The sequence below is a fragment of the Pelecanus crispus genome, chromosome Z (genome assembly GCF_030463565.1).
Source record: "Pelecanus crispus isolate bPelCri1 chromosome Z, bPelCri1.pri, whole genome shotgun sequence".
Taxonomy (NCBI): domain Eukaryota; kingdom Metazoa; phylum Chordata; class Aves; order Pelecaniformes; family Pelecanidae; genus Pelecanus; species Pelecanus crispus.
In genome coordinates, this window is record NC_134676.1 from 25,627,526 (window position 1) to 25,642,382 (window position 14,857).

Here is a 14,857-nt window from a genome sequence, read left to right on the forward strand (position 1 = left end):
CTTACAGTGTGAGGCACAAGCATAAGCACATGATTTGCAGTACTAGTATGTTCATCCCTGTTTTTTAATACATTTAGAGAATACGTATTACCATGGCATATAGGTCTGCATAATTGGCTTCATACAGCTGTAGCTTTTTTTCAATTTTATGACAACTAAGGTAAAAAGGAAAAAAAGCGGTTTCAGTATCATATCTTCAAAAAAGTTCAGGACATCCGATAGATTTTAATACATAGCTGGGGCCTTATGTTGTAGAGTTAACTTGCTGTTTTTAGCAAGTAATTCTGGGTTTCACATTCACTTCTAAATGCATTGAGTAGCTCCATACATTTCATAACATAATCTTTTTATTTGTATGCAAAAAAAAGTAAATACTGTACTTATAAAAGAAGCATTTTGTAACAAAGCAACCTGTTGGAGCTATTTGGTGCTAGAATGTGACTGTCTTCTTACTTTTGCTAAGCCTTATTTAAATTTTGTATACTGTGGAACATGTAGACCGATCATTTTAGCGTGGAGGTATTTAGTTTGTTTTGAAGGATGAAAGGTAAAATTTGAAACATGTACAGAAGCACTACAAAATACCCTCACAGATGCGTGTTTTTTAATGATTGGGATCAACAGAATGGTCGTTTGGCTTATTTCTGTTATATGTACCCACAGTACAGCTAGGCCCCTACCTGTTTCATCAGGGCTTACGGAATGTCTTTCTGTCTCAAAAGCTAGAAAATTGTTCATAAAAGCACAGCGTAATCTTGACTAGGAGGTTTGTATGACAACTGATAGTGTGCAGAATTCATTTCCCTCTGGTGAAAACTTCATTATACTGATTAGTTGAGTTGGACTACAGCACACCTGTCATGGAAAAATAGTATCACAAACAAGTCCTTCTGATTTTTCATGTGGCACTAGAATATTCATACTACCTTTGATGCGTTCACAGAGGAGCTAGTGAGCAATGGATAATATTTTTTGAGCAGTTCTAAAGATAAAATGGTCTCGACATTTACAGTTCATCTGTGCTTTGGCAGTTACTACAAATGAACGCTAATGCACTTCAACATAACATTTCTGTCTGGGAGGTATTTCCTAGTTTACAGTCTTCTGCATTTTTTTCAACTATCCTCTTGTTTCCTTTAAAGCACATCTAGCTCTTTGTTTACAGTATACCTTTATGTATATTTTGTATAGTTCATTATCATTTCTGACAGTTAAGTTCTTTGCAGTGTAGCAGTGCTTAAGCTTGTGTTTATGTAGTACCTGTTTGTTGGTGTTTACCTTATCAGTAAGCTGTTAGAGATCCTCCTACCTGTGTGCTACTTGGTCAGTCTTTATGTGATTGTAGATCTGATGTGTTCTTTTGTAGACTTCCTGCTGTAGATTCCTCAGCTTACAAAAAAAAAGAAAAGGAAAAAAAAAAGAAAAAAATTGTTAGGGTCTGTGCAATAAAGTGTTTGCAGTCTTATTTTCTCTAAGAAACTCCTTATTGATGTCATAATTGTTGTATATTGAACACGATTATTTATACTTATGCAGTTGCATAACATTGAAATAAAAATTCAGCATGAAATGCTGTTGTGTTAGTATTTTTCCTTGAATTGCTTTCACTCTTAACTTAAGGCACATCTCTGCTGTACTTGGAGGCAGCAGTTGTTTGGGTTTTTTTTTTTCCTTTGGAGCCAACTCAGTGCACCCCTTAAGGCACATGCTGGCCAAGGATTTTGCATGAGGAAACGCAGTTTGGTCTGGAGACGGAGGTGGTCTGCATAGCTGAGTATCTCGTCTCAGGCAGTGGCTGGAACCACTGCTCTGCTGTTGGGTAGGTAGGCACAGGGTGATGATGGACGACATATCCTGACTGGTAGCTGACAATGGCAGTAGGCTGTAATGTGACATTTAAATCTTTCCTCCAAAACATATATCATCATTCATTACAATAGGTCAGTATGGTTTTTAGTACCTTCTCAAAATACCCAATCTTTATTTTTTTTTTTAATTGACGCTACATTTACAGCGTGTAAGTGCGCAGTTTTGAAATCTTTACCCCTTGAATGTCTGAAAATCTCCCTTTATTCTTTTTTTCTCATAATAGAAGGTAAAATAAATGCAGTGAACCAGACAGGGGAGTTGGAGCAGAGCACCTGAGTATCCATGGCCTCTGATGAAGAAAAATCCTTTTGGCAGGAGGAGCAACAGGGCAGGATTATTGTTCCCCCGATTTTCATCTTCCCACTTCTTGCAGAGGAGCGTGTATTAAAATACCCGTCTTCACTGTCCCATTGCCTGTAGCTCTGCACAGCTGGTTGGCACATGCCAGGAACTGTTTGCCTGGCAGGGGGCGTTATTTTTGTTCACATTTTATTGCTGCATTTTTTTCTCTGTGTTTTTTCCTCTGTATGAAACCAAGTGCAGCATTGTTACAGCATCATTCTTCCTGCTTTGCTCTCTGTTTCAAACCAATAGGTGAGGGGAAGCTGCAGATGCCCCCCCAACTTGCTACAAACCAGCAGAAGGCAGACAGTCTGCAAAATTGGTGCACTGGCAGGAGGTGTGATGAGGAGGGGAGAGCAGGATCCAGCAGCTCAGGGAAAGGAAATTACTCGAGTTGAGGATTGGCTCTGTATCTAACTGCTTTGCCCACTGTGCCATCTCTGGCTGTGGACAGCAGCAGTCATCTCTGCCTAGGGAGGCATAGAAACCTGCATGCCCAGAGCGAGTCTCCACAGCGTTCAAGGACAGAGGAAAGGGGTGGTGTAAGGGGTTTGCATTGAGGAAGAAGTCGGGAGAGAAAGGTTATCGGTATTAGATCTGGCATGGCCTGTCATCCTCACTTCTACTGTTCTAAGAAGAGACTGCACCTCACCTGGGATGGGAATGCCTTCGTGGTGTGAAAGGGAAACGTGGGCTTCCTTCTTCAGCACTGAACTCCCAGTTTGCTATGCTCTCTTAGACCCCATATTTTACTCCTGTGTAGTTTGCAAGACTTAGCAGGAATGTCAGGCTTGGATTTGGATGGTAGCTCAGATGTCAGCTCAGAAAGAATAAATTGTAGGACAGGAAGCTATTACAGGGTATATGGATGCACGTCCCAGTTCATGGCTTGGGTTAGTGACAGTTTTTCTTTCCGCTGAATATAGTAGTTCATAGCACTGACTGGCTCAATCTCCCAGGCATCTGCCAAGGGTGGATTTGAATGAACTGAGGGTAGGAAGCAACGCTAGAGGTTATGGTTCAAGCTGCAAAGAGTTGGGAACATCAGCAACTGTGGAGAAGGCTACAGAGTAAGAAGACAGTAACAATGTAGGTAAGTTCTAGCACACAGCAAGCCCTTCAAAATACAGGTGTGAATTAGGTACAGGGGAGAGGATGTCTTGAGAGATTTGCTGGAGAAAGATGTCATCTGCTGCCGGGGGAGAAGAATTTCCATTGTATTTGCCACATGAGGAGGTATGGTATGAGTGAGTGGCTGGGAAGGAATCTCACTTGCTGTTTTTCCACGTACAGACAAGACCAGTGAATGAGAGAAAGTTCTTAAAAGATGCATCATTGACATTAGGTTATTATTTTTTTAAGTCAACAGATTTAGAAATTGGCCTCTTCAACCATCCTGTTCAGAGTAAAACCTTGTTTCAAAAATTGACCTGCATCTTACCAATAGTATCTGGTTTAAGCATAGCTGGGGAAGAAAGAGCTTGGCTCTGACTTTTGGGTTGTCCACTTGAAATAAAGGTGCTTACCAGTATCTGAAATGTGACTTGTTAGTGAAGATCTGCTCAAGTTTCTTCTCTGTGTAAATACTGAAAACAAATTCTGTTTTGCGGTTTTACGTTGTACCATTACTTCAGTGACATCTGTAGCCTAGGAGCCAGGATGGTGGTGAGCTCAATCCTGTTAGGCACCCTTCACGTCAGGTGATTCCCTTGTTCTCTCGTGTGTGCTGGCTCCCCAGCTGTATTTGAAAAAATACGAGATAAAAGGCCTGACTGGAAACCAAAGACTGCATCAGATCAGAGCTTGTCTGGGTAGACAAATGCTATAAAGAAAAATAAATCTGCTGTCTCTTTCCATTTATATCCTTGCTAAGTAACCCCAGAAGACTAAATCTTTAGACTTCAAAAAGTTTTAATATGTAATCTGGGTATTTTAGTATATTATAGCCATATATAGATTTTGCTTCAGCATAATCACTCCCTGGATTTAGGATTTGTGTATCCTGAAACATACAATGTATGCTGTTCAGCACTGTTGTTTACATGGTGTCCTATGAATGGTGCTTTGCAGGCAAATAAGAAAGCAGGTTTACTGTAAAGTAAATCAAAGAGAAAAATGACGACAGATAAGATATGGTAATCAAAAGCAAGTTGTGTAGAGAGAAGGGGATGGGTCACAGGAAAGTCTACTTTAATACTCTGTGCAAATACATACTGCACAGGAATATGTTCACCATTTTGCCTTTTCAGCTGTGTTTTGAATTTTAACAACTGAAGTCTACATGAGTCTACTCCATGACACTGGGTAGCTTTTCAGAAACTGGTGGTGTTTAAATCCTGTGTCTGTCTCTCCAAACGAAGAGGCATTTCAGAAGGCATCAGCCCAACATGCAGTTTTCCCCTGAAGTCGCTGACATTTGTGGATCTCCCACAGTTACTACCTGGCGGCAATTTTTTTTGTGCCTATCCCAGGCTATGAACTGCATCATGCTCCCTTTTAACTTCAGTATTTGTCTATCACTTTTTACCCATGTCATGGTTTAGCCCCAGCCAGCAACCAAGCACCACGCAGCCGCTCGCTCACTCCCCCCTACCCCGATGGGATGGGGGAGAGAATCAGAGGAGTAAGAGTGAGAAACACTCCTGGGTTGAGATAAGAACAGTTTAATAATTGAAATAAAGTAAAATAATAATAATAAAAATATAATAATAATAATAATAATATACAAAGCAAGTGATGCACAATGCAATTGCTCACCACCCGCCGACCAATACCCAGACAGTTCCTGAGCAGCGATTGCTGCCCCCCAGCCAACCACCCCCCCCAAGTTTATATACTGAGCATGACGTCATATGGTATGGAATAGCCCTTTGGCCAGTTTGGGTCAGCTGTCCTGGCTGTGCCCCCTCCCAGTTTCTTGTGCACCTGGCAGAGCATGGGAAGCTGAAAAGTCCTTGACTAGCATAAGCAGTACTTAGCAACAACTAAAAACATCAGCGTGTTATCAACATTCTTCTCCTACTAAATCCAAAACACAGCACCATGCCTGCTACTAGGAAGAAAATTAACTCTATCCCAGCCGAAACCAGGACAACCCACAAATTTAAAAGGGAAGCAATGGAAGAAGCAGGTCTCTCTTGGATGTGCACACACTGGCATTCATGGTGGATTGTTAGATAACGCAGTTATTGGAGGTTGCTCATTTAACCAGTTGGATTTGCAGAGGGAGGGGAAAATGTACCTTGAACCCTGGGCTGACTGCAGGAGACCCCTGCCTTGCTCCCAAGGATGAGTCGGTGAGTCCTCGCCTCGGGCAGTGCGGCTTGCTCAGTGTCATTTCTCTGCCTTAGACCAGTCCTTGCAGAAGGGCTCGTCTGATGCAGACAGCCTGTGCAGCTTCGCTGTTCCACAGCTGGGCAGTCAGAGCACAGCGCCTGCTGACGGGGTCAGGAGGAGGCTTCTGTGCAGAGCATGCCAGCAGCCACAGAAACAAGGAACAGCCATCAGCAAGATAGAGTTGTGAGGAGAGGCAAAGTCCTGGTACCCAAAATCTGGGAGTGTTTATAGGCAACTGGAGAAGAAACATCAAACGTCTCTCCCTGCACACCCTTGGGCAGCACATGGCTACAAAGACAGGGGAGGAAGCTGTGGGGTAAGGCAGGCGGTATACGTGATGTGAAGGCATCTGAAAGCTACAAGAATCCAGCTTGTGTTAGTCTGATCTGCTAACAGAGGGTCAAAGGGGCTTTTCAGATGAGAGAGGTATTTCTTACTTGAGAAGACCAAGCAGGGATTCTTGTCAGCAGCGTCTTTGGAAATGAGCAAAAACTTTTTAGTCCAGCAGGGGTCTTTGAAATCTTAGCTAGTCAGCATGTTACAGAGGAAAATGTCAAAGAAACACCCTTGAGGCAGGAGCTGAAGCTGAATGTGAAGTCCTGCATGGAAAGTGTTGAGAGAGAGCTTGCCTTCCATGTCTCTGTGAGCAACCGCAGCTCCCGGCTTAACACACCGGGGAGCCTTGCTAGGGCAGGACGAGACTCCATGTGGTGCATGCTCTGCTGTGGAGACAGAAGGGTCATACACTCTGAGAAGGTTGTGACTATACACCAGGGTTAGCCTCTTACTAAAGCACTAGTGCCATAAATCATACTATGGTAACACAGGGCAGATGAGTAGGCATGGCAAGCTCCCATCAGACCCTTGGTCAAATGCACATACTCTGTCTTGCCACTGGGTTTATTCACATGTAATGGCAGAAAAAGAGATTTGGTTGTTTAGTAGAAGTAAATAATAACAATTTTGTCTTTTTTCCTGCCTAGCTGTTGCGTAGCCTGTTGGAGCAAAAAGACTCTGACTTCACTCCAGGGACACATGCCAGAAGCAACGTGAAATAGCTGTCGGCACCAGGAGTGTCCGTGGGATGAGGTTGTTGCTCCCCACTGTGCAGCCCCCTTTGCAGTTCCTAGCTTTCTCTCCTGGGCTGCTGCTGGAGGAAACAGCCCACTTGGGGCTGGCACAGGGCAGTCTCATGGTGGTGTTTTTTTGCCCTGTGCAAGCACCCTCAGATTCTTGACCAAATCAACAAGTTTTATGGTTAAAGCTGAAATTGTTGCTAGTCCCTGCTTACTATGGAGTCTAGTAAACAGTATAGGAGCAGGGCCTGCCCTGGAGCAAGAGATGGACAGACAGAGCTTCAAAGGCCAGGAACTTTCTAAGGATCAAAAATATTTTAAAGAAATCACAGAGATGATACAGGCTGTCTCTGTCAGTCCTGCAGGAATGGGTTTTACATGGCTCTGAATGTTGCACCTGTTCTTCACAGAAAGTTTTTTTCTTTTTAGCAGAGCAGGGTACACTACTGCCAGCACTTAAGCGATATTAGTTTTTCAAGGGCATTTGGTAGAGGGTGAGGGTTGTGTTGGTTTGGGGTTTTTTTTTGTTGGGAGTGGTAGTGGTGGTGGTTTGGTTTTCTGTTTTTTAAAGAGAACAAGGTTTGCATTTTGGCCCTTGGATCTTCCCTTTACAGGTGCATTAGCCATAGTAGCTGGGACACCAGCGCTCACGTTGAGTTGAACTGGGATTTCTCTATAACAGAAGTTATTCATGTTCAAGGCTCAGGTCACAGTTTTATTTTTCCAGTTCTCAAATAAAAATTTTTCAGTATTTTTCTAAAAGTTATAATACAAATGGAAAGGGTGTTACAAAAGTTAAGAAAATGCAGGTCACAAACAAAAACAGTAGGTTGTCTTTCATCTTAATACAATTGCTGTACATTTTTGCTGTATCTCCATCATAAACTTATATTTGCTGGTAATTTTGTTTGAAATAGCGAGCACCCCAAATTAAGACGGCAACACAGGATAAAATAACCACGACAACTGCAATGATTCCTGCTGTGTTGATCCCACAGGAGAGTGAGACAGTGGCCAGCTGAGCACCAGCTAGCAATTTGGGTTCAGAGCATCTCGTTCCTTCAGGGTCTTCAATTTTATCCAGATTCTGCTTGTACCAGGTGATTAAACCAATATTGGAGCAGGTGCAGTCCAGAGGGTTGTAACTTAAATTGATTATGCAGTGGCCAGCCAGGGACGCTAGCTTGTCATGTGGTACAATACGGATCCTGTTGTGGGCTAAATTGAGATAGATGCTCTTGAGGTTTGAAAATGCATCTGTGCTGAATGCAGTAAGTTTGTTGTGGCTCAGATCAACATGCTGTAACTTCTTGAGACTGTGAAATGCTTGGCTGCCTATTGCTGTCAGTTCACAGGATGATAAAATTAGCACCTCTAATTTGGATAGCTGTTGGAACAGTTTGTCCCTTGGCATGATCCCCAACTCAAAGCTATTTTGACTAAGGTCCAAGAGCTTGAGGTTTTCCAGGCCTTGAAAGAGATGCTGAATGCTAGTATTAATGTGAGAAGAGGAAAGATTCAGCACTTGCAAGAGATGCAAATTCCGGAAAGGACCCTGTGAAGTGTTGATATGAAGAGGAGTGAAAGCTAGGTCCAGCAGCTCCAGGTTAGTGCTGTCCTTAATGAGCACATCTTGGAGGTAGAGCTTTATGTTGTGGCTCAGATTCAGGTACCGAAGACTGCTCAAACCACTCAGTGCTTCATTACAGCAGTTAAAGCTTTCGATATGACTCTTACTTAAATCGAGATGTTGAAGCTTTGCCAGTTTCTCCAAACAGCCAGAGCCCAGCTGCAGGAACTGTGAGTTACCCTTGATGTTGAGGTGGGTGAGGGAGGGGAAGGCGGCAGAGCTGATGTTGCAGAGGTGCTCAAAGGAGTTACCATTGAGAACTAACTCTGCTAGCGAGCTCATGCCACTGATGCCAGGGGGCAAGGCACTGATGTGGGTTTGAGTTAGGTCCAGCTTTCGGAGCCTGGTCAAGCACTGAAACATGTCGGCGTTTAGGTTTCTGAAGTGCCGTAGCTGCAGATAGAGATCCTTGACAGATATATTACAGAGGCCTTGTAAAACATTTGGGCTTATGTAGGGCTCCTTTTCCACACCGTGAAATGTTCCCAGCCAAAGGGTCTGCATTGTGGATTTCTGTATCCCTGCTAGGACCCCAGGGATGTCAGCGCAGCCCCCAAAGTCCAAACTGTAGAAATGGGACTGGAAAGCTCCAGGTTCAATGTATGTAATGTCGTTGCCTTTAAAGATGAGAGTTATATTGCTGGTCTTCTGCAGGACACAGACATCTTCTGCTGTGATTCCTCTTATGTTGTTCATTTGAAAGTCAAGGTATTTGAGGTTTTGAGTAGGAAAGTTGGGAGGAAGCTGCAGCGAAGAGATGTGGTTGCTGCCCAAGATGAGGGTGTCCAGGCTGTCCAGATTTGTCATTGGAATAAAGGACATACTTGTTATTCCCGTCTGCGTTAAGACAAGCTGCTTCAGGGACTGTGGTCCAGCAAATGCTGTGTCAGACAGAAACATGAGCAGGTTTCCAGTCAGCACGATTGTCTTCAGTTGCTTGTTGCTGTGAAAGGCGCCATCATACACCCAGTTGATCTGACACCTTAAGAAAGCAACAGAAACCAGCATCAGTGGCCTGTCTTGCAAAACTCTCCCAGTATATGTGATAACCCAAACTGCACTTCATATCTGTAAGAACTCGTGATCAGTTGCCTTCACCGGGGTAAAGGTGTCTGTCTTTTCCAGTGACACTTGCCTGGTATTTGCAAGCTCACATTGAAATTCAGGGTCCTGGAGAGAAGAAAAACTTACCCTGAAATGATTGGTGTGTGGAGGCATTTGTAGAAGTCAGGGAAACATGAGGTTTTTAGTGTCCAGCTTAATAAAATTAAAACCTCTTTTCCTATAGAAAAAGCCAGGCATTTACAAGGATCAAACCTGTCTTTCCCTAGGGTTTAGGAAACAGTATTTTTGTAGAAAAATGAATCGAAAAATTGCTTTAGTGACTTTGCTGTCGCTGCTGTCTTAGCAGCGGTAATATGTGGAAAATGCATATTTCACCCACTGTCCTGCAAATAATTGTCACCAGAGAAGCCTAGATATTGCCCAAGCGTATCAACCTCTGCTTAGCAAAATACTCGCAGCTGTCTGCAAGTGCTACTGGTGGTTTCCCTGTGAAGGCAGAGAGGTGCTGTTCTGGTGTGCGCCAGAAGCCTGCTTCAGACAGGGGATTTGACCAACCTGATGCTCAGAAGTGAGGACATTCTCCCATACCTTGTTAAGTCCAAGTAGAGAAGGGACTTCAGCTCAGAGAAGGTTGAATTCTGGAGGGAAGGGAGCACATTGAAGCTGAAGTCAAGGATTTCGGTTGTGACAGGTAGTTTGTCAGGAATCTCCTTCAGTCCTAAACCTTCACAGCTATAGCTTTTATTTACTCTAATCTGTGGAAAATATAAAGTGAAACAAGTGAAACTGCAAGAGGTATGTACTGCAATATAAACAGGAAAATATGGCACTTCAAAAAAAAAAAAAAAAAACAAACCAAAACCCAGAATTTTGAATTATTTAAAAACACAGGAGCCAGAACCCTAGGAAGCCTTAGTGCAGGCTTGCAATGCACAACCCTGGGTTTTTCCGGAGTGTGTTTTTAAAATGAATGCCTTGAATCTCTCTTGTACTAATTTGAAGTGTGTCTCATCTGTAGTACTTTTTTCTCAAAGTTAGCACATGTGAGGATTGTTTACTCTCCTGGATGAATTATTAATTCCTAAGAAAGAATCCCCACAAGGTAGTTTTAAATTCTGAATTTCATAAGTCTTGTAACAAAGTTTATTCTAAGAGAAGTCTTAAGAAAACCTTGCGGAAAGGAGGTAAAAAAGGGCAGGTCTGGGAATGTTTCTAGAAGGAACATGTCCAAATTAATTGGATCTGAACTGCCGTTACACACTGCAGCGAGAGTATGGAAGGAAGGTTGAGTTCAGGCTAGACAAAGATCTTATCTGCTCCACCGAGTCTTTAAAATTTCTATGAAGGCTTTTCAGTTTAACTGAAAATAAATTGATCTGTTATGTAGAGAAGTCTACTCTGTATAGGATACCAGGGAAATGCACTAAATGTGTTTGACCTGCCTTTGCCTGGTGATTGCACGAAAGTCAACCAGAGCCTGGGACTACGGCATGCAAGGAAACGCCGCCCTGGAACAGCCTGCTGCAGTTACTCAAGGCAGTGGAGATGCTCAGAGAATCTCACTTGTCCCAGCTGCCAAGCTGCGATGGGGAGTGTGGGCACAGCCAGCACAGTGCCACCCTCCTCCTCGCCCAGCCCTGCTCCCAGAGAAAGCCCTGGGTGGCTACAGGGCCAGCCTGGGAGGCCCAGGGTCCCCAGGACCACCTGGGAGCTGCAGCTTTGGCAATATCCTGCCAGGAAGCTCGGAGACGTTCTGCTTGCAGGGAAGTAAAAGTACATATTGCACAGCTGGCAAATCTGACTGTTTTAATGATCTGCAAAGCTACTCTGTTAGCCCAAAAAGCAAGCGCAGGTGGTGGGATGTCCAGTGAGAAATAGACTGGAGCCTGGAGTCTGTGACGAGCAGAGGACAGCACAGGTGCATGCCCTGTGGGGCGGGGGCACGTGGCTCACCAGGGTTTTTTTGAGGTGAGCACGTGTGGACCCTGGGGAATGGCGCACGAGGTTTGGGTCTTTCCATCCACGTGGGACTGTGAGTGAGACCAAACCACGTCTCTGCCTGTCTGTGGCTTAGGAGAGGCAGGTGGGCAGTGGAGGCACTTCGTAACCTCGCTGGAGGGGAAAGAGCAGTATTGGTTGGAAGCCACAAGCTGGACACGGCAAACACTTTCTTCCTTTCCTATAGGTGCAAGCCCTGTAACCAGAGGGTGCCAGGGGAGCACCATGGCCCTGTGCTGCCGCAGACAGTGCAGACCGGCAGACAGGGGCAGAGAGACGCTGGCAGTGGCGTGGCAGAGACGGGAGGGAGCGGAAAGGGACTGTCACAACAAAATGCCCCATGCAGGTGGGGAGTGCGGCTCCGCCACCATCCCTCTTCCCCTAAACATGCTGGGGTCCAGCACCGGCTGGATGGGATGAGCCAGCAGCTGCCTGCAGCTGGCCACTTGGCACGACCTGGGGGGCAGCAAGCCAGCCCAGTACCTGCTGTAGCACAGGGACTTGGCTCCAGCCTAGAAGTGCTGAAATAATACAGCACTGGTAACTATAGAAATAGCAAAATATAGACTTAGAAAAGCTGATGCTTTCAATACTGATAAGCAAAGAAGAACTCGTGGAGCTGACTGCCATGTTGTGTGGTTTAGACAGATAAAACATGTTTAGCTGCCACTATAAATGAGAACAGTGTCTGTTTTTTACCATTCAAATAAATTAGCAAGTAAGCGCTCTCTGTATGCTTTGGGGCATGGAGCAGCTGTCACAGGGAGCTGAGGAGAAACCATTCCCTGGGGGTCTTGGTATGCCACTTGGAGTGCTCAGAGATTTGTACATTTAATTCAGTGAGGAACTTTCTATAAGCCCTAAATGTGTGCTGTGAAGGGCTGGGTTTCCACGGTGCTTCTTCCCTGAATCAAAAGCCTGACTTTTTTCCCTTGTCTCCTGCTTTAAAAAAATAAAATAAAAATCTTATGGGTCAGCCTTTTCCCCTGCACCTGGAAAAACTCTCGTACTTTCTTCCTATTGTCATGTGGTATCACACATCAACCAAACAACAAAGAGAGACACCATCATCCCACCACCGTGTACAAACACCTGTATGAAGAGCACACACATGAGACAAAAATCCTTCTGTCTGTCCTCTGCCTAGCTCTGATATCTGCTAAAACCCCTGTGAAACTTTATCGTCCTTCCAGCTCTCTGGGAGGTGAAGCACAGTGCTGGTTTGATGGTCTCCCAAAGTCCCGGACAGCGGCAGGAAAGAGTGTGAAGGTGCACGGGTGTGAGGAGGAGGAACAGTGACTGACATCCCTGAGCACATCTCAAGACATCCACCTTATTTCCCTGATAAAGGCCTTCAGATCCTCCTGAGAGGAACTGAAAACAGTCGGACATCAGCAGGCAAGTATTCACCAGAGACCGATCCTCTACACACGAGGCTCCTCTGTCTTGAGAGGGACCAGCGGCTGTCACTCACCTCCACGCACATCGTCTCTGCGGCGCCGGATGCTTTGCAGCTAACACAGGCAAGCGTTGTGAAAATCAAGAAATATAAATCACAGGCCATTACAGAGTGAGGCAGATTGTTAAAATGGATATCTTGTCCTCTCTCCCCTTAATGAAAACGAGACAGAGCAGCAAAGGTCAGAAAAACTGAGCGAGTTGGCTAGAAAGGAGGTCATAAGGAAAAGAAATGCTTGCTGAACATCCTGAGTTCAGTGTGAGGAAAACAGTAGTTTTAGAGTGAAAGAGGAACTTCTCTGCTTTAAATATAGTCAAATGACTGTGCGTTAGATGGTTTTCTGGGGCAGAACAGATTTTTTAAAAATTGAAAATGAGGGAAATTGGTCTTTATGCTTGTGTAGAGTGAAACATCTCTGCTAAGTACAGGGGAGTTAGTTCGGTGTGAAATATGATGTAGGGCGACAAAAGGGCAAGTGACATTGCAGCATCTCACCAAAGGGGATTTTAATGCAATGGAAAGTTTGAGTCAAACAAAATTTGGTGCATCACTTGGGAAAGTCACAAGAACTTGTAAAACAACTGAAATATAGGCACAAGATCTGTGCCTAGATTGCTGCAAAAAGGATCATGATGCTGAAACACGCTTCTCTTGTTACAAAGAGTAAAGCTGAAAAGCAATAATTCAGTGTGAAAATGTGTTTCCTCTTGTGTTTAGATTACAGGTAATGATTAGTTTTCTGAAGGAGGTCAATATTTCTAACCATCTCTAAGATGGACCTGTGTGTGGCAGCTGCAGGATGAAGTATCTGGTCCTCGCTGCCCAGGACTGTGCTAGTGCTAGCTCTAGCCAGCCAGCTCAACCTGCCTTTTTTTTCCTTTCTTAAATGGCTGAGGTATTAGCTTGATAACTTTGTTTTCATCAGGCTTAACTGCCACTCTTTCTTCACCACCTGGTAGAGAAAGGCATGATGAAAACATGCTGGGCTTGGCAAACGTGCCCAAGCACAATAGGGAGAGGCTGGGTGGGCTGAACCACAGAGCTGATGCAGCCTCCATAACTCAATCAAATGAAGCTTCAGGCAATCCAGATGCCATCTGGAGAGCATCAAGCTCGACACCTGGGAAGATGGAGACATCTGGGCTTCTCTGGTGCCAAGGACATGCACAAAATCAGTGGCTTCAGCTCTGAAAGAGTGTATGAAGGCCACGGCTGCACTGGTAGCTGGAGTTCAAGTGTTCCTCAGGTTTTAGCTGAGCCATGCTGTGCTCATCCGTGCAGGTGGCTGGGGACAGGGGAGCAGTCAATGCGGCAGGAGCAAAGCTTAAAATCCAGTGCAGAGCCGACTCTCTTTTGCATTGTTGCCTAAGTCAGGCAACTGTTGCCTAAGTCAGGTGAGCTGCTGTGGCTGGCAGGCATGGAGAGGCTGCAGCACTGGTGCCCTGCTGCTGTATTTGTCTGCTCTTATGACACTTCTGTGCTGACCTGTCTCAGCTGGGGTTTTTTTCCCTCCTCCTTAATTTATAAAATTTAAAAGAAAAGAACTTAGCTCAATGACAAGCTAAAAAGCTCACTCCATATCCTACTAACATCTCTGCCTCTTTCCCAGACAGTTCCATGTTTGCTGGAAATCCTGCTCCCCCTGCAGCTAGTAGCAAAAATTTCAGAGAAATTTGTTGATTGGAATGTTTGTTCCTTGTTTATTTGCTATTTTCCATGCTAAGGCTCAAAGGCTAAGGCTCGGCATGTCCCCACACTCTCTGCTGTGCTTTCCTGGCTTGCAGCAGCTTGGACTTACACTTGCACGCTGTGCCTTGTTTCTGGCTGCAAACCCTGGTGGCATGGATGCTTCCTCAAAACGCCCATATCTGAAACCTCAAATTTAAGATGAATTGTGTTGTTTTGGAAGAAAAGTCCTTTAAGTCAGGAGGGGATATCAGCTGAAGCTAATCCTGCCTCTTCCTGCAGTGCAAGTATATAACTATGTGTTATAGAATTTATATTTGACATAAAGGGGTATAAATAACTCCAGAGACTTTTTTTTTGGGGTGAGAGGAGTGTTTTTTGAAGAAATGGGAAGCT

General features: G+C 44.5%; 1 protein-coding gene across 1 annotated transcript; it reads right to left on the reverse strand.

Annotated features, from left to right (window-relative positions):
- Window positions 1-7,509: 7,509 nt before the first annotated feature.
- CD180 (CD180 molecule) lies at window positions 7,510-12,880 on the reverse strand. Its single transcript, XM_009477802.2, has 3 exons — window positions 12,791-12,880; window positions 9,907-10,073; window positions 7,510-9,235 (listed from the first exon to the last, which is right to left on the reverse strand). The coding sequence occupies exons 1-3, from the start codon at window positions 12,878-12,880 to the stop codon at window positions 7,510-7,512; spliced, it is 1,983 nt and encodes a 660-aa protein (XP_009476077.2).
- Between the last annotated feature and the right edge of the window lie 1,977 nt (window positions 12,881-14,857).

What these genes read in the sequence shown, in the direction of transcription:
- CD180 (XM_009477802.2), bottom strand. Translation starts at nt 12,880, where the DNA reads ATGGCCTGTGATTTATATTTCTTGATTTTCACAACGCTTGCCTGTGTT. An exon ending in CAGAGACGATGTGCGTGGAG is followed by an intron (nt 10,074 to 12,790) that starts GTGAGTGACAGC and finishes TATTTTCCACAG; the next exon opens with ATTAGAGTAAATAAAAGCTA. An exon ending in CTCTACTTGGACTTAACAAG is followed by an intron (nt 9,236 to 9,906) that starts GTATGGGAGAAT and finishes TGCTTTCTTAAG; the next exon opens with GTGTCAGATCAACTGGGTGT.